The 24,541-nt window shown below is 48.2% G+C and overlaps 7 protein-coding genes across 7 annotated transcripts; 2 read left to right on the forward strand and 5 right to left on the reverse strand.

Moving 5' to 3' along the window:
- Positions 1-3,161: 3,161 nt before the first annotated feature.
- On the reverse strand, positions 3,162-4,136 carry SERLADRAFT_476909 (uncharacterized protein; the record flags this gene model as incomplete). Its single annotated transcript, XM_007322485.1, has 5 exons — positions 3,162-3,331; positions 3,389-3,523; positions 3,578-3,713; positions 3,770-3,871; positions 3,924-4,136. Coding segments are annotated over 5 exons (711 nt in total), but the record flags the coding sequence as incomplete, so codon positions are not given.
- Positions 4,137-4,888: 752 nt separating this feature from the next.
- On the reverse strand, positions 4,889-6,125 carry SERLADRAFT_476911 (uncharacterized protein; the record flags this gene model as incomplete). Its single annotated transcript, XM_007322486.1, has 4 exons — positions 4,889-5,056; positions 5,110-5,507; positions 5,560-5,692; positions 5,743-6,125. The coding sequence occupies 3 exons, from the start codon at positions 5,854-5,856 to the stop codon at positions 5,146-5,148; spliced, it is 609 nt and encodes a 202-aa protein (XP_007322548.1).
- A 644-nt stretch (positions 6,126-6,769) lies between these two features.
- On the forward strand, positions 6,770-7,798 carry SERLADRAFT_476912 (uncharacterized protein; the record flags this gene model as incomplete). The annotated part of the gene is made up of 5 exons (XM_007322487.1): positions 6,770-6,906; positions 6,963-7,019; positions 7,083-7,169; positions 7,248-7,384; positions 7,448-7,798. 5 exons carry the CDS (start codon positions 6,876-6,878, stop codon positions 7,649-7,651), a joined length of 516 nt encoding a protein of 171 aa, XP_007322549.1.
- A 2,688-nt stretch (positions 7,799-10,486) lies between these two features.
- Positions 10,487-13,539, reverse strand: SERLADRAFT_417786 (uncharacterized protein; the record flags this gene model as incomplete). Its single annotated transcript, XM_007322488.1, has 6 exons — positions 10,487-11,036; positions 11,095-11,221; positions 11,278-11,623; positions 11,697-13,048; positions 13,104-13,160; positions 13,345-13,539. 6 exons carry the CDS (start codon positions 13,537-13,539, stop codon positions 10,588-10,590), a joined length of 2,526 nt encoding a protein of 841 aa, XP_007322550.1.
- A 3,150-nt stretch (positions 13,540-16,689) lies between these two features.
- SERLADRAFT_363455 (uncharacterized protein) lies at positions 16,690-18,934 on the reverse strand (the record flags this gene model as incomplete). Its single annotated transcript, XM_007322489.1, has 4 exons — positions 16,690-17,100; positions 17,161-17,264; positions 17,312-17,382; positions 17,438-18,934. 4 exons carry the CDS (start codon positions 18,932-18,934, stop codon positions 16,943-16,945), a joined length of 1,830 nt encoding a protein of 609 aa, XP_007322551.1.
- Positions 18,935-19,783: 849 nt separating this feature from the next.
- Positions 19,784-22,044, reverse strand: SERLADRAFT_476924 (uncharacterized protein; the record flags this gene model as incomplete). The annotated part of the gene is made up of 8 exons (XM_007322490.1): positions 19,784-20,560; positions 20,631-20,709; positions 20,777-20,930; positions 20,984-21,102; positions 21,168-21,442; positions 21,501-21,629; positions 21,683-21,919; positions 21,970-22,044. The coding sequence occupies 8 exons, from the start codon at positions 22,027-22,029 to the stop codon at positions 20,441-20,443; spliced, it is 1,173 nt and encodes a 390-aa protein (XP_007322552.1).
- A 105-nt stretch (positions 22,045-22,149) lies between these two features.
- Positions 22,150-24,017, forward strand: SERLADRAFT_476927 (uncharacterized protein; the record flags this gene model as incomplete). The annotated part of the gene is made up of 4 exons (XM_007322491.1): positions 22,150-22,614; positions 22,821-22,926; positions 22,979-23,066; positions 23,128-24,017. The coding sequence occupies 4 exons, from the start codon at positions 22,272-22,274 to the stop codon at positions 23,833-23,835; spliced, it is 1,245 nt and encodes a 414-aa protein (XP_007322553.1).
- Positions 24,018-24,541: the final 524 nt, after the last annotated feature.

Consider the following 24,541-nt stretch of genomic DNA (forward strand, 5'->3'; position numbering starts at 1 on the left):
GTTTCCCATGGTGCCAATCATGATGTAAGAAAAATTCTGTCTACTTGACTTTCCCATGAATTTCCACACACGGAGCATTACTACATGTCTTTGTCTATTGCAAGCCGGTGATCATCGGTGTCCCAGAAGGCACTCCAGCTGCACTGGAATGATGAAATACCGTGGCAAAGAAACAGATGAGCGCATTATCTCCATGAATGTCCACGGTATGCACAAGAGGAAGAACAGGGTGTCTTGTGAGAAAAGATTGTCATCGGAAAATGCCCATAGGAATTCTGTGGAAGACACTGCCACAAAGTTAGACTATCGCTAAGCCGGAAATGGATTGGCAGGAATGAATAGATACCTCAGTAAAGCTTTTGACTTTGTCAGTCAGTATGCGAATTTCATTATATATCCGGAGCCGGCGTGGATGGCATGGTTGGGAACGGAGAGTGCACAGGATTTTCACCCTTTTTGGATGCGAACCTCAACGGGGAACTTGTTCGAGCGGCATGAAACGAAAGCTTTACGAATAGCAGTACATTAGCGAAACGACCTCCTAAAGGAATGAATTAGAACTATCATGTTTGCCCAGTCCAAGCTTACGACCATTGAAGTAATGCTCAAGGAAAGTGCTCGCAGCAGATCGTCTTGGTATAGATATACAAGCGAAGAATAAATCATTAAATAATCACTCACCGACTACGGATCGTCCTACTTATCGTGTACAGCTAGCTGCACAGCTCTACGTGCCAAGAATGTAAACTTGGAACCGAAGTAGTCGATAGGTCCGGGTACAAGAACTTGAGAAAAAGAAACTCGTAGGTTTCATCAGCATCCATGGCGACCACTCGACGTGAGGAACTTCATGATCAAGCTCACTTGGCGGCGATGCACATACAGGACATTCCCCTTCAGCGTGCATCAAGCTTCAAGTTCGTCTAACCACGTTCGGAAAGCGGAATCGTGCAAGTTGGCTTACATTTACGGGCTGGAACAGCATGGCACCTTGCAAAAAGTTGCTGTCTCCATGAGAACTTGTCAATAGATAGACATTTCACAGTTCCTGACGTGTCACCAAATGGAATGAGTTCGAAACAGTTAAGGTGACGCCTGACTGCTGACAAAAGCGCTGAGAATGTATCAAATACAAATGGACTAGTAAGGATGCCCACCGTGAATTGATCTCATAGATGACATCGGACAAAGGGACACGACATGGGGATTTCGGCAGCGCACCGCTCCACCTACTGACACGATCATATTGCATGATAGATGGCAAACTCTCAAAGACTTGGATGCTGAAAGGAAGGGTCCAACATGTCTTGGGATATGTTTGTTTCACCGTTGTATCCAGTAGCGGAATTAACGGCAATCATATGCGACATAGAAAGGAGACTAGGGCCTTAGAGGCTATACTGTCCTAAGGGCTTGTCAGATAAGATCGGTCCTTGCCAACCGGACCTTTTACGGGGTCAGGGAATAGCACTTTCTACGAACGATGGATGCCACGGACCTGATCATCGTTCGAGACGCCCATGTCTACACAGACAATCTCGCCTGACTATGCTAAGGTTAACGGAGTGTTGCTTGTGCCAAGAGGCAAAAGTCTCATGCTAAATGTGAGTTCTGCATGTGTAAGGGCACAGGAATGTTCTGTTCCATATGGGATACGATTCCGAAAGCATCCCTTTTGAACCCACCGGGCCAGCGTGAATACACAACTTAATAGAAGTCTGTCAGAGAAGGCACCTCAATGTTTCAAACTCCGCGATACCGTGATAACCTAATCTGGCATTGACGCCCGCACAGCCGTGTTCCGAGTCCGAGTCACTCTTGGGTCTAAGCTTGACAGCTTCCCTTTCGTTCGAATTCCTTGGCTACTGGTTTGAGCAGCGCCCTAGTAAGCACAAGCTCAGGCTCTTCAAGAATAACTTTTTGCTTCTCCTGGGAACTCTGCTAGCCCAGCATCGCATGTAACTGTCTTCTCTCAGTGGCAGCAAGTTTAGCACCATCGTATCAAGAAGGCTCTGTTACCACTTGCAACGGTGCCAACCGTGAGGACAGGTTTTATTTTGCACCCTTGCTATATCTATCTACGTTAAACTCTGCTTTCACAGCATGACTGTGCGTTGCCCTGTGTGAATTTTCTTCTGGCTCATCTATACATGCCATCGGCAGGATCTCACCTTTTGTTACTTGCACATGACAAGTCATGATCTCAGAGTTCTTGATACCCTTGATACGAATGAATATATTTCCGGCGAATTATCAGACGATGGTAAGCTCCGGGCAATGTATACTAGCAGGAGACGCTCAGTAGCTAGGATGGCAGATCTTGACATTCCACCGCACATGATACCTCCAAATCCTGACGACAGTGACAGTTTGTGACCTCTCATTCCGAGCATTTGGAGTCGGAACTCAAATAGCCCCTAGTTTTACCATCGCAAGTGCACCCGTCGTATCCATATGGTAATCCAACAAATATCAAACATCCAGCGGCAAGGCCGCGACCGCCATATGATCCAACTTCTCGAGCTCTATTTGAAGACATGGGCTATGGCGGCGGCGGTGTAAACGGCGCATTGAGATGGCGTGATCTCGCTCTGGACCGATTGCTCCCCGTTGACGAGGACAAAGAAGAGATGAAAAGGGCTGCGGAAGCTCGGAAAATGGCAAACGGAGCAACCAGTCAACCGGCACCGCAGCATCCACCTCAGCCACAAATGCCACAGGATCGGACTATAGACGAGGAAGACGACGAGGATGAGGAAGAAGAAGAAGATGAGGACAATGAGCGTGGCGAGATTGATGAGGACGAGGAAGGTGAGGGCGAATATGAAGAAGACGATGTGTAGTGCACGTTTTATATATATTGCACCAAGGAGTAATGTACTACTATGCCCTTGCACTGATCGCGGCAACTAGGGCATCGCTCATGTCCTCTTGCAGAATGTCTTTTGTATCCCCTTCTTGTTCGATGACCCATTCATAAGCCTCCAAAAGTAGCATGTCAGTCAAAGGCACAAAGTAGTCTGCAAGGACCCGTATGATATTGCTAACACGGGATATAGCCATGCGCGTGGCATCGTCGATGTCCTGTTAAAAGAAGTTAATTGTCTAACTGTCTTTATGTAGAAAAGATACCTACATCATTTTTGTTGGAATACACCGCCTCGGCGTCAAGTCCCTGTTCTCCTTGGTCAATATCTTTCACATGTTTACTCACCCATATGTAACCGTTTAATCCCAAGATCAGGTCAACACCGCAGGGTAAGCTGATGAAGTGCGACTTCAGACGTCGAACCAAGATTGGTGGGACTATTATTAACTGGCCGTTCCGCAGCTATGAGTTGCGTAGTAGTGAAACTAGAAGTTAGCTAAGCGGAGGATGCATAAACACCTTGCCATATTTCAAAGATCTCGTGTGCAAGGACATTGCTCCATCGGAGAAAAAAGCTTGGACTTCGGCAACCAATAGATCACCTTCTTCAAAGAAGTTTCGCATTTGAAGTTCATCGCTTTCGAGTTTCCGGCGCTGGATCAGATGCTATCGGCGAAACGTCATGAATAAGTTGAATCAGTAACGAACCTGTACCCCTCCGGGTAAATTAACTGAAGATAACATGAGGATAGCATCTTGACGCGAGTGTGCGTCTACTTTCCATCTACGTGGTTGTACTTCCGTTATTCGACCGACGACAAGATCGCCAACTTCGGGGTTATATCTATATGGTTGATTAGTGGAAAGGAGAGTGGATATATCAAAATTAAAGGAACTCCCCTTGAACGGATCGCACGGACTGTCACAAGTTTATTGACCCGCTCGATGGTACCCGCTACGGAAGCAATGACTTCGTCTTGATCTACATACGTCCCATGCCCGCTGGAACACGGGCTGAGGAGGTAACCACGGAGATTTCATGAATCTAACTCACCGCATGAAGGTCTGTGATGAAGTGATGAATTCGCCTGGGCATGTCAACCTCGACCCCCCCAAGTCATCATCCAAGTCCATCAATGAGTCATGTTCGACGTCTGGGTGGTGTCGTGTGGAGCCATAGTGATTAGCGTCTGTTGGTTGAGAAAATGATATGAAAGAAAGCATTATTGTGTTTTCCAACTTGAAAGAACTGGAAAAGATCAGTGGCATTCGTAATGTACGTAATCTCGGCAGGTCCAGCTATCCAATCGGAGACTGAACCAGGTTTTTACACTGCTTCCAAGGCGCTAACCCGACCAAATATATAAATACGTACTATAATACGATGGTGCCAAACGCCATCCTCGACAAGGAACATATCGAAGCAGGCCCATCAGGAAGTTCACAAGTTCACAGGCCTGTTGTAGTACAGCTTATCAGGGGTTTCCTGTCATGTGCTTACTAGGAGCTGCTCCATTTCCTGTTCTGTTGGCTGTGATTCAGATGTGAATGTAGCAGGTGGTCCTTGCTGACCTATCTGAAAACCAGATCATTCAATATTGAGATCACGCTCTTTGTATGATCTTCAGCTGAACTAGTGCCGCTGATCAATCACTTATCTAGATCTAACGCGTGGATCTTCTCCTTGAAGTCCGGCAAAAGTACTTACACAACGCGAATGACAGTAACTGAAGGCGAGACATAGGGCAAAGGTTCCACGAGTGCTCGGCGTCGCCGTTCTCCGCACCAGCTTCAAGTTGAAATTCAGACTAGACCGTTCTCCAGTTTAGGGTGGGCGGGTCCTGTTTTTACCAGACCGCAGCATCAAGTTGTCAAGACATCGAATAGTATGCCTTACGTCTGTTTATCATATGACATCTAACGTCGCATCAAATGATGCGACAATGAACAGCGGGATCTCGGGCGGCGACCTCGTTTAACTTCAAGATATGATGCACTCAAAACTCCAAATGTAGCCATGCCAGTCAAACTTCTGGTATCTTCTAAATACAGAGCTCTATTGTGGAGAGAAAATACTATGGGACTTGTGCTAACATACTTATCACCGAAACCACTATATACAAGAGTGGCGAAAAAAAAGCAAAGCTACAGCGACGACAATGTAAATGATAATATACTAGTCTATGACTGCAGGTAAAAATGAGATCATACTACCCGGTGATGCGGAGAAGAGTACTCACATAATACTATGTTTAAGACTCCACATAATAAATAATTTACTTGTAAGCCAGGAAATATGCCGATAGTGCAGGCAAATCATTTGAACCCGCATCTGAGTAGCCTTGCCTCCTGGATCCATTGAATTTGAGGACGACAACTGTGCCGCACCAAGGCTTTGCAGCAGCGCCAGAAGTTATGTGATAAATTGCGCGATTGACAGGTGCGCATCGAGATAGCGCTGTTGGAGAGTACCACAGATGGAGCGGGAACCTTAATGGTTCACCATTAAGACCTTGCGTTAGAACAATGCTCTCAGTTTGACCGTCAGCGAAGTGTCCATTGACGAGTGGCATTGGGCACATCCCGTGAGATGGGATTTGAGATGGTCTGCATTTCACCGTGATGATTCTTGGTCGTTCTGGTATACGTGTTAAATTCGGACAGTATTGAGTAGAGCAAAAAAAACTCACCCTCTTCAGGAGCGAAAAGTATCGCAGATACCATAATCAACTGCTGCTCAGCAGGCGGCGGGGTGGCAATAATATTATAATTTTGACTAGTGTGCGCCGCCGGTATACACTCCTTACGATGTCGAGGCCAATCCTGCACAGCGTCATGAGTCAGGTACGACGAACGAAATGAGGCTAGCGTACATTTTGAAGGTGTTCTGGAGAGCAATACCACGCGCTCTGACAGCGGCTACACCACATGGAAGTAGGCCTACAGCACAATGTGCATGGATGATTAATGAGAGGGACAGGGTTCATGTCGTAGGTGAAGTGAGTGAAGAGTGAATTATAGGAGAAGCTCTGAAGAGGTCTGCGCTGGAGATATGTGAAGGAATATCGGGTGAACCACCTGGGCCTTTAATAGTATCGTGAAAGAGCGGATTTGTCCGCGATTTTGTCAAAAAGACTGGTTGCATGGAACCTTGCGAACAGGGAATAAACAAGTCAGTGTGTGAGAAGACCTGCCAGGCTTTGGTTCGTCGGGCATATTTTGATTGTTAAAGTTTGCAAACAAATCTCGATCCCCGTTGTCGAAGAGGCAGTGTATGAAATCATGTTTCACCAGGCACCTCAGGCTCCGACGTGGCATTCAATAGCCCGTGGGGATGGCAAAAGGTTCTAGGTGAGTCAATCGGGATCAAAAAATGACGCGTACTTATGGTCCATATCAAAACAGCGTTGGACCAAAGCGATCACAAAATCAAATGCCCCAAAGGAGACAAGCGTCCATTCTGACTTGTCTGCAGGTTGATCGTTGGGAACGACAAAAGAAGGACGAGTCAGCACAGAAAAGAGGACGGCCTTTGCCAGTGCATGGGCGGCGGCAAACCTGTACGAACGTGATCTGTTTACTGGCCTGACAAGGGTATTATTACTAGACGTCTTGCATAAATGCCGACAACTGACAGTCAGCACATGTACAAATGTATGATTCAATGGCCGGTGGTACGACGAAGCACTGGTGAAGTTCAAGTCAGTTTGCACCGCATATGGGTTGGTTGCTAACTGTGACGTGAATTTGACGCGAACCTCAGAACGTCTACTAATAGTAATGGTCTGATCCTTACTAGCGTGTGGCTCCGGAAGCGTGAGTTGGACAGGGGTCCCCAGGGCTGGTAGGACCCCAGAACCCCAATATTATATACTGTGGCCGTTGCCGTCGTATACTCCGCTGCAACGTAAGAATTCATCGTGCCGCAAACAGCCGAACCCAGGCTGACGATTTACTATCAATATTCAGTTGTCACATTGTCACACCATCGTGCTTGTAAGCTACCATGTCTGACGATGAAATGAATATCGATGAAGGTTGTTTTGAGCACACATCATTGTTGGAATATGTTCTGAAAGTTTCGCTATCACAGTTGCGACGGGCGGTGGAGCCGTGAGGCGCAGGGGCAGAGGTTTTCAAAGTGCTGCAGGTGAGTTTCTAGTGTTGGAAAATCTGCCTTATGGTTTACCCCTGCATTGTGCTTTTACTCCAGGCGGAAACGACCACACAGTCGTGACGGAACTGACTTACGACAGAGTGGAATCTTCTCATGTCAAGGACGATACGAGGGCGGCGCGTTGTAAGTAGAATACCGTGTCGCCATATGCTTCAGTGATGCTCTTGTGATTAACTGTTCTTCCCCTGCCTATTTTCGCAGCTGTTGAAGGCTGGATTGTTCTAGTCACTAACGTCCACGAGGAAGCAACGGAGGAAGATGTTACCGACAAGTTTGCTGAGTTCGGAGAGATCAAAAACTTGCACCTCAACCTCGACCGACGGACAGGTTATGTTAAGGTGAGTGAGCTATGATTTCAGGTGTTCGGAAATATCTGAAGCAGTGGACACCTTTCACAATAGGGCTATGCGTTGGTAGAGTACGAGACTATGTCAGAAGCACAGGCCGCCATCGATGGAGCGTCGGGGACTCCCCTACTAGAACAGGAAATCCAGTGCGATTACGCCTTCGTTCGACCTCCGCCATCTGGACCGAAAAAGGGCAGAGGAGCACGCGAGGGACGCGGACGTAGTGCAAGTCCGTCTCGCAGACGTGATAGGGACTGATGTCATGCTATTAGACTTGTGTATGTATAACTTCTCCGATAGGCTTAAAAAGTTTTCTTGTCAATTTTGCACAGTATGTAATCAAACCACAGCATCTGACGATCTGCAATGGTTTATGTCCAAGGCAACAGAGTTTTTTTTTCCCTTCGGCTGTGCTGTTTTTAGAGCTCGGAACCACCATACTAGTGAACTTGGGGCAGCGCAACTTGAAACCGCGGCGGGCAACTGCCAAAAAAATTGTTCTGCAACATGGATCGGCATGTGCACAATCCATAGCGCAGGTTACTTAGCAATATGGCATCTTCACGGCCTTTGTGTCGTCTCCAGTGTATAATTGTTTAGATTTCAAGCTGTCTATGCATAATATTTTGTATAGGATCAACAAAGGCGGTTATCCGGGCGGTGACCCGCGCAATCCACCGACAATAGCTTCGATGAAGTCGCCGAACGCTGAACTTGAACTCACCAGAGTGTTCCCACGGTTCGCTACCTCTTGCCATCAACGCGTCTGCCACCAGTTTGTGTATAATTTGCTTATAATCACGCAGAAATGCCTGCAGCCAGCGATGCCGTGACCTCTGATGGCGAAGGCGACAAAATCCACGCAGGCTCTACGAACAAAAAGTATTCAGCCAAAAAAAATCGTCGGGAATCCGCTGGGGCTGAAGAACAGGTGGAGGAGCAAGCGAACGATGAAGAAGAGGGCGACGAGGAGGAAGAGGAAGAAGAATTCGAGATTGAAGCCATTATTGAGGCGAAACGTGGTACTTTTGCCAACGTTCGTCCCTTCTCTGCTTTTCACTGCGTAGTTGCTGAAATCGGTATCTTGACGCGTTTAGGGCAGATATGGATATCTAGTCAAGTGGAAAAACTATGGGCCTGAGCATAACAGTTGGGTGGATGAACAAGATGCTGGGTACGCGCCTTTGAGCCACTTATTTCTTCGACGCTGATCGTTGGGCGTTAGAAACGCGGAAGATTTGATTGAAGAGTACTGGAGGAAACATAAAAAAGACAAGAAGGCACCCAGGAAATCCATAGAGAAGACGAGGCGGAAGTCATCTGTTCGAGATGACAGTGCGGAAACTGGTTCAGCCTCCAAGAAACGTGCGAGGTCTCAAAAATCCGCCAAGGAAGCGTCTGGCGATGAGGAGGAGGAGGAAGAGACTACCAGAGTCGCCAAAAAACCTCGTAAGAGCAACGGAACAACCAAGAAGGCGAAGAAAGAGACAGTCACTGGTGAAGATGCTGATGATATGGTTCTCGGTAACATGGGCAAATACATGCAAGCTCCAAACTGGGAACATCTCATCGAAACGGTGGATACCATTGAGCGGGACGATGAGTCAAATGAACTTTACGTCTACTTCACATTGTGAGTTCTCTGATTAGTCTCTCTTTAAGACCTTCGCTGATTATTTGTTCAGAAAAAAGGGTGGTGAACGCATTCGAGAGACTTCCAAACTCTGTGGGGAAAGGTTCCCTCAAAAGGTAAGTCGTACTTGAATATCTCAGGTCTCAGGCTGAGGTATGTTGTATCCCTTTCGCGTACAGTTACTTCGATTCTACGAATCAAATCTACGATGGAAAGCCGGGGACGACCGAAACCAATGACAGTAGCATCACTCCCCGTCATACTTACAATTTTCCTTTCTTGGCTATGTCTGTTTTCATAGTAATGTCACATATATGGTTTTCTGTGTATTTTCTTATGGATATACACGCGTTGTGTAACGTTCCCAGCGGTTTCTGTTCACGTGAACTCCACGTTTGCAGGGTCGGGTCTTTTTCTATTTTATGCAATTAGAATTATATCAAACTGTCCAAAATGTTTCGCAGATTTGTAGATTAGTAAGTTCAGGCATGATTTCATTGTCAAACCGGGGTTAGCCACGCGTGCGGAAGCGTTTCCTGATATGCAAGTGTTAACAAACCCACAGTAAGGCACTGTTCTGACTACATTACGAGATGCGGCAGGTTCATAAGATATAATGAACCCGTTATATTGGAGTATATTGGCAAGGCCAAGCTGTCTCGCACCGATGGATCGGCGCTTATCTGTGTGGTTTACCGACTTCAACAGTTGGACAGGTTGGATCAGCCAACCCTCGGCAAATGGTTACAGTCCCTCTCTAGAATAGGTATTATCTGGTAGCACTCATTACGTTTCTGAGGCCTGAGGCACGAATCGACGACAAACAGCGCTAAACGATCCAAGGTTTCAATGTCTTCGGCAATCCCTTGGTTTCGTTACAACTCACAGGTGCTTCACTGCGGACTTTTAGAGCTCCTACGTTGCCCATATGTGTGCAGATCATGTGGGGAATGTGTGTGAGTGCGTTCTCAGCTACCTAATTGTGTACTATTTCTAAAAGCACGGCTCGCACCAGCATTGCTATGATACATAACTTACTACATTTATTTCCCTTATAGGTCCGGGTTAATCGAGGTCGTGTGCATACCTGAAGGTTACATACAAATTGGAGATGAAACACAAGCTTATCATATCATCATCGTCAATGACGAAAGGCAGCGGGAGCTGAAGACAATCAGAAGAAGGACAACCGGCAGAATATGTCATCTCATTGTATATTCTCCTGGGAGTGAAAAAGGCGGTACTGGTGGTAAGAGCGAAGTGATTAGAATAAGGTCCTGAACCTGCAAGAGGATTTCCCAGCTCCATAGACTGTCAGGGGCAGGAGTCCTAAGATCAAGGGCCTTAAGAGAAACGTCAGTCTAACTCAGCCACAACAGACTAGACCTAGTATTTTTGTAACCCACGATGGGATCCAGAGTGGCTATCAAAGGAAAGGCTGCGGTCAATTCAGGTCTTTGATAATAGCATGGTGCTTATCATAGTGTATCATTGCAAGAAAAATAATAGCCAAACAAAACAAATGCATAATCATAGACCCTATACTTTATACCACCTCAACTCAGAGTTCCGTGCGATATTTGGTCGCATCAGGCTGTGAATGATCTTCGACCTCAACAACTTCCTCTGGTTCCATTTCCAAATCATCAGACGTGATCCGCAACTCCGTATCTTCCGGAGTCTCGACTTTACCTAGCGCTTCTAGTACTTCTTCCTTATTGCGGCCGATAACAGGGGGGATGTACTCCTCTGCGGCGGCTGGAATGGGAAGAATGGGTGCCCAAGGCGCCTCGGGCTCGCTAACAGGGGCCTTCTCTTCTTCCTTTTGGTAATTGCTGAAGGCGCGTTCTCCATCACGCTTAATCCGCCTCAGCCGTGTTTCAAAGCCGATGACAACGTCGTGGACTTCGGACTCAAGATCTTCCAAGATGGGAATCACCGGGTCGGCTGGTGCAGAAAGATCTCTCCCATTTTGAATAGAAAGAGCTTCTTGTTTAAACCTGTCACTAGCTGAAGAAGTGTGTGCAGTGAGCATCAGAGATAAGGTATCTAAAGTTGGAACGCTTACTCTCGATCAAGGCATGGTAACGCTGCCAATCGCCGTATGTCACATCGTCGAGCCACGCGTAATCTAGACCCAGATCAACTTGTCCCCTCTCAGCTATATCCTTGACAATTGCAGCAACTTGTTCCACCTGGAAATCAGCGCGGTCAATATCTTCAATACAAATGCAAAAACTAACGCATGCACCTGTTGTGTCTCTGAGTCAAGAATAGCACCATACCACCCGTTCACGACGCCCTCGGTCTCCTTCAACCTCTCGCCAAACTTGATGTCTACCTTATCAACTACGCGTTCCCAAAGGGCCACCTTCTCCTCGCGCTTTCTACCTTCTGAGTTCAGATTCTTGAGGTACACCTCTGCACCTCGAAGATACTTCTCCGCATCTGCTACAAGTCCGTCCACCGATGTTCTGATTTCTTGAGATGATTTCAGTTCCGCGGCAGCCTCTTTCCTGATACTTGCAAAGCGGTCCACTAGCTGTACTTTACCAGACTTGATCTCAGATGCAATCTGTTCCCACTGCGTGCGGGCTCTATGTCGCCGTTCCTAGCAATCTCCTCCACTTTCAAGCGGGAGCCTTTCGGCTTTCTCTCCTCAGTCTCCACTGGAGTGAGGGGCGCTGGCCCGGCTCGGAAGATTCTTGGAAATCAGGCTCTTCAAGGCCAAGTTCCGCATAGAAAGCATCCAGGTCAATGTCGTCGTCATCACTACGACCAGAACCCGTCAGAATGGGCTGAGCACCGTGGGTTGGCACAACGGAAGAAGCCGCAGTAGGGATAGAGGATGGGGTTGGGTGGAGAGACTCGGATATCACAGATGATGCGCTCTCCAGAATTTCGATGGAAATAGGTACTCCGCCCGACGGCTCAAGCAGCGAGGAAGCAGAAGCAATAGATGAGCTAAGGTCCCCAGAGAGAGAAGAGATAGCTGGAGGGACCACCGATGCAGATTGAACCGACTCAGAAAATGGGGGGGAAGTCGCTTCCGCTTCCGAAGAAAGTGTAGAAGTGGGGAGATCTGCGGAAAAGATCGTGGGTTCTGCGGCTTCTGTGGGATGAATAGCTTCATAAACGTTATCAGCATCCTTAGAACTAACTACGGTCTCGTTGGGGCTGTCAGATGATGTGGATGGGCTAGGCACTTCGGTAGGTGCCGCTGAAAAGTGTGTGGATTCGGCGATAGATGTGACATCCTCTGATACCAGGGAAGGAGGCGATGAATCAGTCTTTGAAGGAAAAGATGATTCCGGTTTCCTGTTGCTGAGCTCCTTGACCTTCTCCCATATCTTTGCTACGTGAGGGTCAACGAATTTCTGACGCTGCTCCTGCAAAAACAACAGGAACTGCTGGACAGCTGAACCAATCTGGCGACCAAGGGGGATGGCGTAAGGTCTAGCTGCCTGATAACCGGCGTGGGTTTTCGAAACGGCGAGAACAACGTAAGGCTGAGCCTTATGTGTCCATCGCTGAATGTTGTACGCGGCAAGCCTGGCGTGAGGCACAACGCGCTGCTCATAGGTTTGTTGAACGCGAGCACGGTAAGGGTCGATTTGAGTCTGTAAGGCTTCAATCCTTGGCACTACATATTTCTCCAATTGAGGTAAAACGTGTTTATTCCATTGTGGTATAACGCGTTTTTTCCACTGAGGAACTACGCGAGCATTCCACTCGGATTGCGTGCGTAGTAGGATGGGCGTTGTGACGCTGACCGCTTGGTGGACGTAAGGCGTTGCACGGTCGACATACGGAGCAATGGAGGGGTGGGCAAAAGCGGCCTGTATGGGAGGAAGAACGTATGGTTCCAAGACCAGACGCCTGTATAGATGTAAACCGCGACAGACAGGCGACTGCAGATCTGTGTCTTGAGGACAAACAGCGAGAGTGTAGATGGTAAGAGAGAGCGTTATTAGTTTTATGAGGAAGTCTAAGAATGCCTGAAAGTTGCTTTTGCGAGACTTCTTGAAACGACTATATTGAGCTATGAATCCCACAAATGACAAAAATTTTCGTCACCTTTGCAGCTTTCTTAGATTTATCCTTCTTTTTGGATTTCTTATTTGATGAATCATTCTGTAAAGTGCGATGAGTTCAAGTTGATATGAGTAACGGGGGTGGGGGAATGAAAGAACATATGCAGCATTTGTGGCATCGACAGCTCATCAACGCTCGCAAACAAAGAAGTGATCGAACACGCCAAGACACGTTGGGAAGGTGCAAGGCTCGCAAAGCTTCAGAATGGGTCTAGGCTACTCACAAAGTCATGTCCTGGGAATTGGAGCCCATTATTGGCTCCAGCTAGCGCTGCTCGTTGCTGCGAGATAGGACTTGATGGAGGGAGGTTTATAGTATCTGGTTCGACATGTGAGGCTCCTGACCTGGGAAGGGCTTGTGAGGAAGCCGTTCTTGATGCAGGTGCAGGGACCAGTGGAGTCCTGCGTGTTACGACCATGGTCGTAATGAAATATTGAGAATGTTTTTAAAGGCTTGTAGAGACAAGATTGTATATCGTCAGAAATGAAAGACCAGCGTTCGATAGCGTTATACGAAAATCAGCATGGAATTAAAACCAGCAGTCAAAGTTTATGTTTCTGTTGCGTTGGAGCCACACTGACGCGCCAGCGGTATTTGGCCATGTTTACCTGTAACCCCGTTACGTAATCACGATAAGCAGCTACTACCGCTTCGCAGAATTCCGAGTCGTGGGCCATCCTCAACTCTGACCACTCATTGTGCTTAGAACTGTTGGTCTCAAGTCTCGCTGCACGGTAAAGTGAAACTTTTCCATACATGCTAATAAACGGTCGAGATCGCAAGCCCGTCAGGGTTACTTATGCCCATAAACGCGGACGTGCTCTGGTTTTCGACCAGCTACCTTCATCGTCGTTGGAAAATCTCGATCCAGATATCAGCGATGTACCCAGGCGCGAAATGTCGCGCAGAATGTTAAAAAGGTCGCGTCGCGCTGCATTGGCTGAGCAAGTCCAAGACGGCACAGGGGATCCGAAGAAACACCAAGACAGGCTAGCAAAAAGAAGCAAGCATTCAGACACCAACATTATTGTCACGGAGGCAAATATCATAACGCACGATGTAGATTTTTCCCAATTTCAGACGCCCTTCCAATCTGCAGAATATGTGCACCCATCGGCGGTCACCAAAGCACTTGTTCCTGAGCAACTGTCTCCTGTTCCAGTAGCGAGGAAGATAATATCAAGAACAAGCTCTAGGAATCTCAAAGAGAACAGCCGGATGTCCCCATACCCTCTGGCATCTCCTTTTCATAGTCGCCCAGGATCACTCACGTCTTCTCCTAAAACTCGAGGAAAAGAGTCGAGAGCATCTCGCCATCCTCTGTTCATGAAGTCACGTACCCTATCCAGTGCATCCGTTGGAAAAGTCACGAACAACCAGTGGAAAGAAACTTCAGTTTCTCTGGGACCTAGTATGAAAAATTCTCCTGCTAAAAATTCTCTGCACCGTCGCCATCCCTCTGGCCCAACACCCTCATATATGCTGCGCTACGTTAGCCAAATGGAATGGATGGCACCTCCAAAGGCATTATCTCGCCCGAAAATTGCTCGTAGAGAATCTGCTGGTGCCTTCCCTGATTTGCCCTATGACTCTTCATTTTTCAGTGATGGCCCTCAATTCTACTCCACTCCTCACGCTCAACGCAAAGTTTCGGAAGGTAGCCGGGTCGGAAAACCTGAACCGCAGACACCGCTCAATACTCCCGAATCTTACTCTCGAACCGAAGCCGTCTCACCAAGTGGTATAAATGACGTCGAAATGATTGATGCCAGTGAGGAGCACGGTCGCAAGGTCTTGCACATTCAGGGGAATAGCATCATCTCATCTTCCGGTGATTTTACTTTGGGAGGCGCCCCAGCTACAGTGGATGCTTCTTCGATCGAATTCGAGACTGAATCGAACACCATACATTATTCGAATGGAGGAGCTGATGCACCCAACGTGACAAATATTCTACCCATCAACGACTCCGCTAGCGGACAAGCTCTGAGATCGAATATCCTCGAGAAGGATTCCGTGGATGGGAATACTGTTCCTTTTCCGCCCAGTTCACCCTTCTCTGCCGTGTCCACAAGAAAAAACACATTTACTTCTAAAGTGGATCATGAATGTGCTGTGCCTACTCCACCTCCGTCCCCACCCCGCCTAGAACCTTCTATTACTGCTAGCCCCGCGAGCTCGTTGGTACAAGACATGTTATCATCCTTGGATCTCGGTGGTAGGTTTTTACTATCGTATTCACACCTGATAGCGCTGTACAGTACAGCTCGTCTCTTGTTTGTATTTCTTGTGCCATCTTCTTCTCAGATTGATCTTTCGTGGCTACTGGCAGCGGGGATATTACCGCTATTTTGGAGCTTCACCAAGTCGCGTTTACAAGTTGAATTTATTCATTCTGAATCCCAGATACGAATGGAGGTACGGAATCCAACGAAGAACATTTGCACAGCTTAGGCCATCGTGATGCGCGCTCCACAAACATGCTTTCTACATGTTCTCTTCCTCTTCAGAGCCCGGTCGATATCGAGATGAAAGATTCTCAGGCTCGAAACAAGAAAGGAAAGCAACCTAGAAGGCGGAGCCGAGCTGGAACGATTCGCGCGTCTGACTATATGCATACTTCAACTGCCCCTATCGTTACGACACTTGTCTCCACAATCAACGGACCTGGCGGATCTCTTCCAGGCGCTCGTCGCACACGCTCTGGCACTGTTGTCGGGCCGACATCTTCGCTAGCCATGGGCCCTGCACATCCTGTAAAAGGGGCCGTTACAGTTGTTGCATCAAAGTCAATCAAGGAGCGACCTGGATTAACGCCCAGGACGGAAGATGATTCAGACGACGAATTGATGCTGCTCAGGTCTCCTTGGGATGCAGATGACTTTGAATACCTTGGCATAAACGTCCATGCAGTGGATGCTGATGAGTCAGACGATGAACTACTGCTCACCTCGGCATGGAAAGACGAAAATTGGCCCATGCTAAAGCGCCCAACCAGGGCGAAGAGGGTTTGACGACTCTCAATTTGTGTGTCAAATTTTTGCAGGTACCAATGCGAATTACACTGATACCGATTTTCACCAGCACAGCTTGCCTGTTGCCCTCGCGATGTCATCGGATAATTTGTTACAATACTTTCTAGGGCGAACTCTGTATTCAGTACACCATTCTGCATCATTTCTGTTCCCGTTGTTACTTGGAAAAACTCTCCTGCGCGGTGTTATTATCGGACATCTCGCATTTCTGGTTCCTTTTCGGTCCTAATCGTCTCTATAGATTATACGATTCACGTATCTGTATTGCATCGCTTTCTCTCTCCCCCATATCGTCATTCGCTTTTTTTTTGTTACACAGGATTCTCCTGTAGGATGTAGCACCACCCGTTGCAGGTCTGTTTCAGCTCATTCCATTCTTGTACCACATCTTTCCCTCTGCTTCTGTTGTCCTCTAAAATTTTGTCTCTTGCCGCATCAAATTGTATCATCTCGGATTAAATGCTGTAGCCCTTGAACCAAATATCGAAATTACGTTGACTTTTTTTATTGAAACTATGAGTTGGATTTAATCTTATAATTCTTGACAATATTCTATTGCTATAAGGCTATGGAGATGTCAGAGGACGCTGATACGGCTACACAGTACAAAATAGGGTATCGACGGTCGGTGCAATACAGCAGTGAGTAACAGCAAACCCTCGAGAAAAATATATATATGCATCCGTAAACCAAAACCCAAGTAAACCCAAGGAAGGGCGAGAAGCCCGTGCCGTAGGGTTCCGCACGTAAAAACCCTGCTCCGAGCAAGTCGATGCGATTGCATCCCTAGAATCCAGGTCTTCGTCCGCGGACAACCAAGCCACCGTCCCATACGCCGACATGCCATCCCTCTTGAGCAAGCGCGCTCTTCACAGCTGGTTTAAGGACGCTTGTCTTATTCGCGGAGTGTGTCCCACGCCCCGTTATAATTCTCAGTGGCTTTACTGTAGGCGAAATCATGAACGTCATGTAAACAAGTATGGATGATAAACAACCCTGCGTACCGGGTGAAGCCCCTTCCCGCTCAAGAATTTCTTTGGCTATGACGACAGCTTCTGCAACACAAGTTCCGTGGAGATCTATGGTATTACGGTCCGTTGCCATAGATCTGTAGACAGAATGAGTATTTGCGATTGAAAGGCCTAATGGACATACCTCTTGGACTCAACCATCATTCTGGCTTCATCCAATGCTTCCCGTCTCGCCAATTCCTGGAACTCACGAGCCTAATAATACAGGATAGGTTTAAGCTCCTGACAAAAACTTTGAAAGACGCATTACCCGTTCCGCAAAGTACAAAGCGACTTCTCCTCCCCTCGACTTGGAGTTGCCTTGGCTCCAAGCTTTCGAAGCCTCTCTCAGGAGCTCATCCCGCTTCTTCAAACTATCCGCCATTCTTCTCTTAAAGTCTTGCCGACGCCGGTCGTTATCCTTACCGTTGTGTCGCAATTTTCCATTGACCAAGACACGGTCATTGCTGTATGCAGGTATGTGGTCTGCTAGGGGATGTACACCGTTGTTGGGTGGTTTCTTCGGAGGGATTGACTGCCACTCGAATGGGTTTTGTTTGGGCGATGTTGGGGACGTTAGTGACAACTTCCGTTTGGAAGTAGGGGGTGGATGAACAGATGGCGGCCCCGTCGATAGTTTTGAGAGGGCGCCATTCGTTCGTGGAGATGCAGGGGAAACGGCCTGAGATACCAGAGGTACAAACCAAGCGGAAGATTCACTGACGGAAGAAGATGTCGCAGACGGAGGGAGTTGATGGTAGACCCCCATTCCAAGGTAACCTGAGTCAAAATCGGTGTCAAGTTCATGTAGTAACCAGACAATGTCAATAGCATCGTCACCACGGCCGCGACACGCGTTTAGGGCTAATCTAGCATCTGATAATACCATCGACCGTTGTTCATTGTCAAGTGTGTCATAAGCAGGAGAGGAGCGTAGGATGTCAAGCATGGTGAAAAATACGGTGGTTCCCTCACTGGGCGAGGAAGGCCCACTGGACTCGGCAATCTTGGTTAGTGCTGCACGAAGGGCTTTGGCGGGTGAAGAGTGCTCCGGCGAATGAAAGTAAGACTGGAAGAAAGATGCCGTGCTTGGGGGGAGGAGTGTGGCGAGGTGGGATGACAAGGAAGACAGCTGAGTCCATGGATCAGGGGGAGGCGCTGATGCGATAGAATTGCCGTTAAGACCATTGGAAGGGGTTCCTCGAATATGCTGCTTCTGTCGTATATCCACAAGAGTTACGGTCTTGCCTCGAACATTCTTTCGTTTTCCTGCCTTGCCATTTGTAGGAGATTTCTTCTTAGACTCTACTGTTTTCCATAGAAAATCCGTTCCAGCAAGCGGAAATCCAGGCTCATCCGCATCCAGCGCATCGAGACCCCTCTCCTCGAGCTCCCGCAGGTATTCGCTCGTCAGAATGTTTTCCACCACAGATTCCATATTGATTTCGTCTGCGTATCCGTACTCTGCTTCACTCAGCGCATTTCTGAGCCTTCCTATGGAGACATGCGGCAGTGCAGCCTGCAAAAAACCAAGGGGGGTACTGAAAGACTGGTGTGAAAAGACCGAGGACTCTGATGCGGTTGAGTTCGTCGTGGTATCGCCGGTGAAGAAGTCTGGTGTGCTGCATGATTCCTCGGTCGTGGTATAGTGAGAAGACAGACGAACTGCCTCGAGCTCTTCACTGAGTTCCAGCTCGACCTGTTCTGCCTGGCTAGCCAGTTCTTTCAATGTGGCGCGGAGTGAGGCAATTTCTGAGGACGAGGGCATCTGTGCACCTCCAGCCCCATCTCTTTCCACTTCTGCGATAAGGGCTGCCAAAAGGGAAGTATCCAATGGGGGGCAGAATTCCGCCTAGCCCATGGTATATGCCTGCCAATGAGTGCACATATAGAATCGATGGGGTCCAACTCGCACCTGTAAAGTCTCGAAAAGAGATGCCATCGGTTATCTGCAGCTCTTCTAACAAAGTGTACAAAGTAAGATAAAAGATAATGGATAATACTTGTGCGTGTGTGTGGAGAAGGCGTGTAGAGAATACTGTATAGTAAAAACCGAGGCTGACGCTTTGGAATAAGCTGAATTGACGCGCTAAGCGTGGTTCGATCGCGCGACACTGACGCACTAAGTGCATCACGTGAGAATACGTCACGGGGTCGCTCTTACCTAATGCACTGCTGCGGGCCCTCTCCCTTCACGACAGCGAAGTAGGCAAACGAAAAGTCCACTCGTCTGAGCTTCGAATTTCGAGATAACCTCCCTCAAATACCGACCAGCAACGATGTTCTTTTATCTCTCCCTTTTAGCCTTCTTAGCATTACTGGTAATGCGTGAGTGTTCCATTCGCTGTCGTCCAGTGGTGTTTCCTGCTAAATCGTCGTGCTAGTTGTGTTCCATTACCGCGCTACCATAATACCTCATGTTCCCAGTAAAGTGAGGTCCCTCTTCCCCAGTCTGAACCATTACGCCCCACTATCGACATTCTCGAGCCAAGCTGATGCAGGCCTGTCGTCCAATATGTTCGATATCGAGGCTAATATTCACGACGGGGACTCACGAGCAGGGTTGGACGAGCGTGGTACTCAGGAGGTGATGGAGATCATGCGGAGAGAACGAGTGACGTGAGTCCCTTTTTTTTTTTTGCGATGGTTTGAGAGATGCTATGGACTGTATTCACGAAATGTCGCTAGGTTCGATCAAGCAAGGTTGATACGGCATAACCAGATTCTTGCCCGCAATGGCATTGATCCTACTGGTACGTCCTCTCATCTCCAATATGGGTGGTTGATAGTGAGACAACGTTCACATATGAATAATTCCAGGTATGCCGCTCGATTCCAAGGCCGTCACTCGTCTATGATCTCAGTTTTTCTTTCAATGTATCGGTGCTGGATTTCGCCTCTCTCATTCCTTTCTTTGTTTTGGTAATCAATCGGACTTAAACTCACTCATGGAAGGTCATGCTTCCCCATGTCATTACTACTACCTGTATCCATTGTGGAAATATAGCTCTTTTAAAGAGTAACTCTCTACCCTGATGTGAAAGTCCTGCGAGCGGCGTGCGGACGGCAACGAGATACACGAAACACCGGGAGGCAGTGTGTGTATCGCCTTTAGAACAGGCACCATAGCAAGCGTTGCACTGCCTACGGAACGACACGTGAAGCCTGAAGGAATAAAGATCAGAGCGATCAGACGACCTTTGAACGTTCCTGCAGCTTTATCAAGTGGCCGGAGAGGCGATCACAACAGGGCTAGGCACTTTCAGCCGAGTTTTCACCGTCGTAATCGCAGCCTGAGCGCGTTCTTTGACATTCGCGATTGGGGGTCAAGATAGTCCTCATAGAATCCAGCTACGAACTCTTCAGCTTTGAACCCGAAGCGATTGTACAGTAACTGATGTGGAAGAACTATGCATTAGTGGAGAGGGGCGGTGGGGAGTAAGGTGACCAGGGGCATGACTTACCACTGCGGGATTGCTGGCAGATACATGAAGAGTGATGTCCTTGTTTGGATTGAGTGATATCAGATGGTACAACATTGTCCTTTAGGGAATTGATGAAAAAATGAGAAGGCGGCGTGAACAAAGACCGTAGCGGAAGTGTGACCTACGTTGCTATTTGTGAATTATCCCACCCTGCTCTAACAGATAGGTACGTGATGTATGTTTCTTGGGGAGAGCTCAGCAAGGCTGCTCCGACGACGAGATTTTTATATGCTGCGACAACCGTACACCGTTCTGGGGAATGTTGAAAGGAATCGCTCACTACGTTGCAAGTTGGGAATAAGGAATATCAGGAGTGATTTCAGGCGACATACCGTCAACGCCTTCCCAGAATGACCTTCTCAACAGATCATGGACTTGCTCGAGGTGCGAGCGCTGGAGCGAGCTGTATGTTATTGGCGCTAAATCTTCTTCTGGCTGCTCTCGTTCTGGGCTGAGTTGATGAAGGTCAGAGAGTGGTTGACACATCATTAAAAAAACCAAGGCAAAACAGCTTACTGTGCAAGCGAGAAGTGGTCGCGGATGTCAGTCATGAGATTCATCCACGGTGACTGCGTTTCCCAGTCGACGGCGAGAAGACCAGGCTGTTTCGGTTTTCGATGACCACAGAGTCTGGATAAAAAAGAGCGGTCGTATCGTGTGGTACGGATGGAATATAGAGCGCTGAGAACCGCGTCATTCACGGCTGGCTCTGGCTTTACAGGAGTAAGCGGAACGAGAGGACCGGTGGTGGAGTCCTTCCGGGGATCAGGCACACCTGCTATGCGTCTTTCCTATTCAGAGTAGCACTTTTAGCTAAGAAGAGGTGTGAGGCGGGAGACATGAGCGTACGCGGTGTACTTTGAGTTTTCGGAGAGCGATGGGCTGGGTGGGTAATATGGGGTGTGCAGGTAGAGATTTCTGCACATGTTCGATGAGTGCTGAGACTTCGTATCGTGACAGAGGGCGGAGTAGTTCACCCTATACCCCAGATAAGAATGAGCGGGATGACTTGCGGAAGATTGAAGACTCACGGGTGGACTGAGCTCGCTTTCCTGGTCCTGGAGATGATCACGCACTTCGAGGCAATCGGCTAGGAAAGCGTCGAATGTTTCCTCAAAGGCAGGCTGGGGCTCATCCGGATAGTGCTCTGGAGTGCTATTGGCATGGCAGAAAAAGTCTATGATTGGGCTGAGCGCCACTGAAGAGGCTCTCGTCTCAGACTTGACTCTCGCCCGCTTGGTGATTATTTTTCTACGTTTCTTTGTTCGCTGTACTATGGTGAGTGACATTTGCTGCAATGCATAGCAAATAAACGTACGCCGTCGTATGCATCGCCTTCTTCGTCGTCTGGGTCCCATTCGTCGTCCAAAGTGTTCATGATGAGTCTCGGCCTGTACTAGTAAACGATCGGAGAAGGGTGGTCCAGATGGGGACAGGTATGTGTCATCTATTCCCACGCACATTTTACGAGGAATGCGTCGAAGGTGAATTCAGACTGGATGGCCTCGAGGCATAAGAACGCTTGTGACTGATTTTACTTATCTACAGCCTTGCTGCTTATTTCTTGGATAAAGTCTGTCTGCATATTCACTGCAATCCTCATATAACGATTTTACTGTGATGCCGTTTCCCTTTACATTCAGCCTGTCTGTTCCAGGCATGCAGAATCCGTTTTCGACTCGAGCGGCCCAATCGGAGTCATGGAATGCCCGGACTGGGACTGGCAGTCTTCATGGCGCGCAACGTAATAAAGTCGCTGTCCTTCCAAGACGCATCTCTCCCATTCCTTCCTTATCGCCTCCCGCTCCTCTCTCCAGAAAACGAGGCTGGGTCCCATCCATCCCAGAACCAAGCCAGGCCACAACAAGCGCAGCCTCATCTCGCGGTTATCTCGACACCCCTGCAAAATACCGCGATATGGCCTGTGAAGACACTCAAACAGCAGCAGAAGACCTGGGCGCAGGTAAGCGTGAAGGATCACATCCGTAGTGTATATGAAGCATCGCGCGAATTCCGCGTGTCGGCTCTGCCACTGCACGCGTTTTCCAGGCGTTGGATCACGTTAGATTTTAAAAATCAACTTTCTCTCCCTTTTCTCTCTCTTATCTTCTATCCACCCACTGTCGTTCATGTTACTCAACTTCAACTTTATTATCATCATCCATGTAGAACTACCACCCGCAAAGCGCCGTCGCACTCTTGCGGGCTCTATCGTATCGACAGCGCTGAGCGCTGCTCTTATCGGGACCGCAGTCGGTCTCACTGTATATCGTCTGTAAGTACCGCCTAATCATATCGTGCAGCTGAGCTTGCTAAAGTGGTTTGAGGCTTTTCAGCTGGCGGGACCGAGGCAAAGAATCGGAGCAACTACCTCCACCACCACCATACCAACAAGGGGACTGGGTCCCACCACACGTAAGTACTCTGCAAGCTTTTCGACATTTCCTTGTTCACATATATTCTGTCGTCTGCCCAGGAAATTCAGGTCACACCTCCCACACCGAAAAGTCGAAAAACGCGGCATACACCTGCCTCGGCTAAACGCCCTACTATCCGACACCGCAAGACTCGCACTCGCACGCACGCTATCACCCCTCCACGAAGCTCTTCTCCTGCTCTTGTCCCTCCTCCTCAGCCCGAGTTTGATTTCTCCCATGTCGATCCCATCGATCAAGAAGAAGACGAGATGGACTGGATTGGTGGTAAATTGTCACAGCTGATACAGGAAGGGCAGAAGGCACTGCAGAAGGAGGTTGTGGTGATGAGCGATTCGAAAGAGGACGAGGTGGACGATGGAAGTGGTGCATGGGAAGAGGTTGATCAGGCGACGGCAGGACCGTCTTCACGGCGAGGTTCAATACGACGATCGCATAAGCCACGAAATATCCCTATCCCTCCTTCATACTCTTCGTCCGGCTTTGCATCTCCCCAACCCAGTGCTTCACCCAGAAAAAGCCGATTCAATGCAAGTGTAACTTCATTGCACTCACCTTCGCTGTCTGGAGCATCTGGTTTCCCCATTCCAAGTACGCCTCGACAAATACCTCGAGGACCGTCAGTTGAATCGGATATGTTTGGAAACGTGAGCTCTAGTTTCCGAGAAGATGAAAGTGCATGGCAAAGTCCTGAAATCCGAGAGTCGATGGAGAAGGCGAGGGCTCGGTTCCTGCAGAATCGGGGATGATGTACTACGAGTGACAGATCTCAGATCTGGTGTTTTAAAGTAAATTTCCTTCTCGTTGCACGCTCTTTTATTCTGTTATTGGGGGCCTGCTGTGTATGTACATGTAGCTGTTCAGTGGATGCCAACGACAAGCAATGATCAAGGCTATGATGATTAGAGTGTGTTATGATATTTTACCTCTTGAGAGATGTTTTCTTATATAGGTGAATGTTTTCGTTCATCGGGCGTAGTTCACCGCTGTGGTAATCTTATGAATAGCCGGATAAACCGATTGGGCAACTGAGCAACTTGAAGACTGCGCTCTTTCTCCCAGGCAGCGATGTTGCTGCGCTGTGTTGCTTGTGAAGTTCTGTATTCTTGTCGTCAAATACACACAGGTGGTGCTATGGCGTATTCTTGTCTTTGCTCTCAACTTCCTTGATTCACTCAGGTAAGGTAATGCTGCAGCGATGCCAATAACCAAAGCCGGCTTCACGGCTGTCGACGCCACTACATCAGACATTTACGCCCAGCGATCACCCATGCAGGACTGTCAACTACCATTGTACTGGAAATCCGAATCAGAAGGCTTAGGGCAATGGCAGTGCTTATCCCATCTTCACACTCGTCGCATCTGATTCTTTACGAAACAAGAAACCACATGTCATCCCGCAGTCTTCTAGTGCCATGGGAGCTACTTCAGCTTAGCCTATAACTACTTATAACC

The sequence above is a fragment of the Serpula lacrymans genome (genome assembly GCF_000218685.1).
Source record: "Serpula lacrymans var. lacrymans S7.9 unplaced genomic scaffold SERLAscaffold_13, whole genome shotgun sequence".
In the NCBI taxonomy this organism is placed as follows: domain Eukaryota; kingdom Fungi; phylum Basidiomycota; class Agaricomycetes; order Boletales; family Serpulaceae; genus Serpula; species Serpula lacrymans.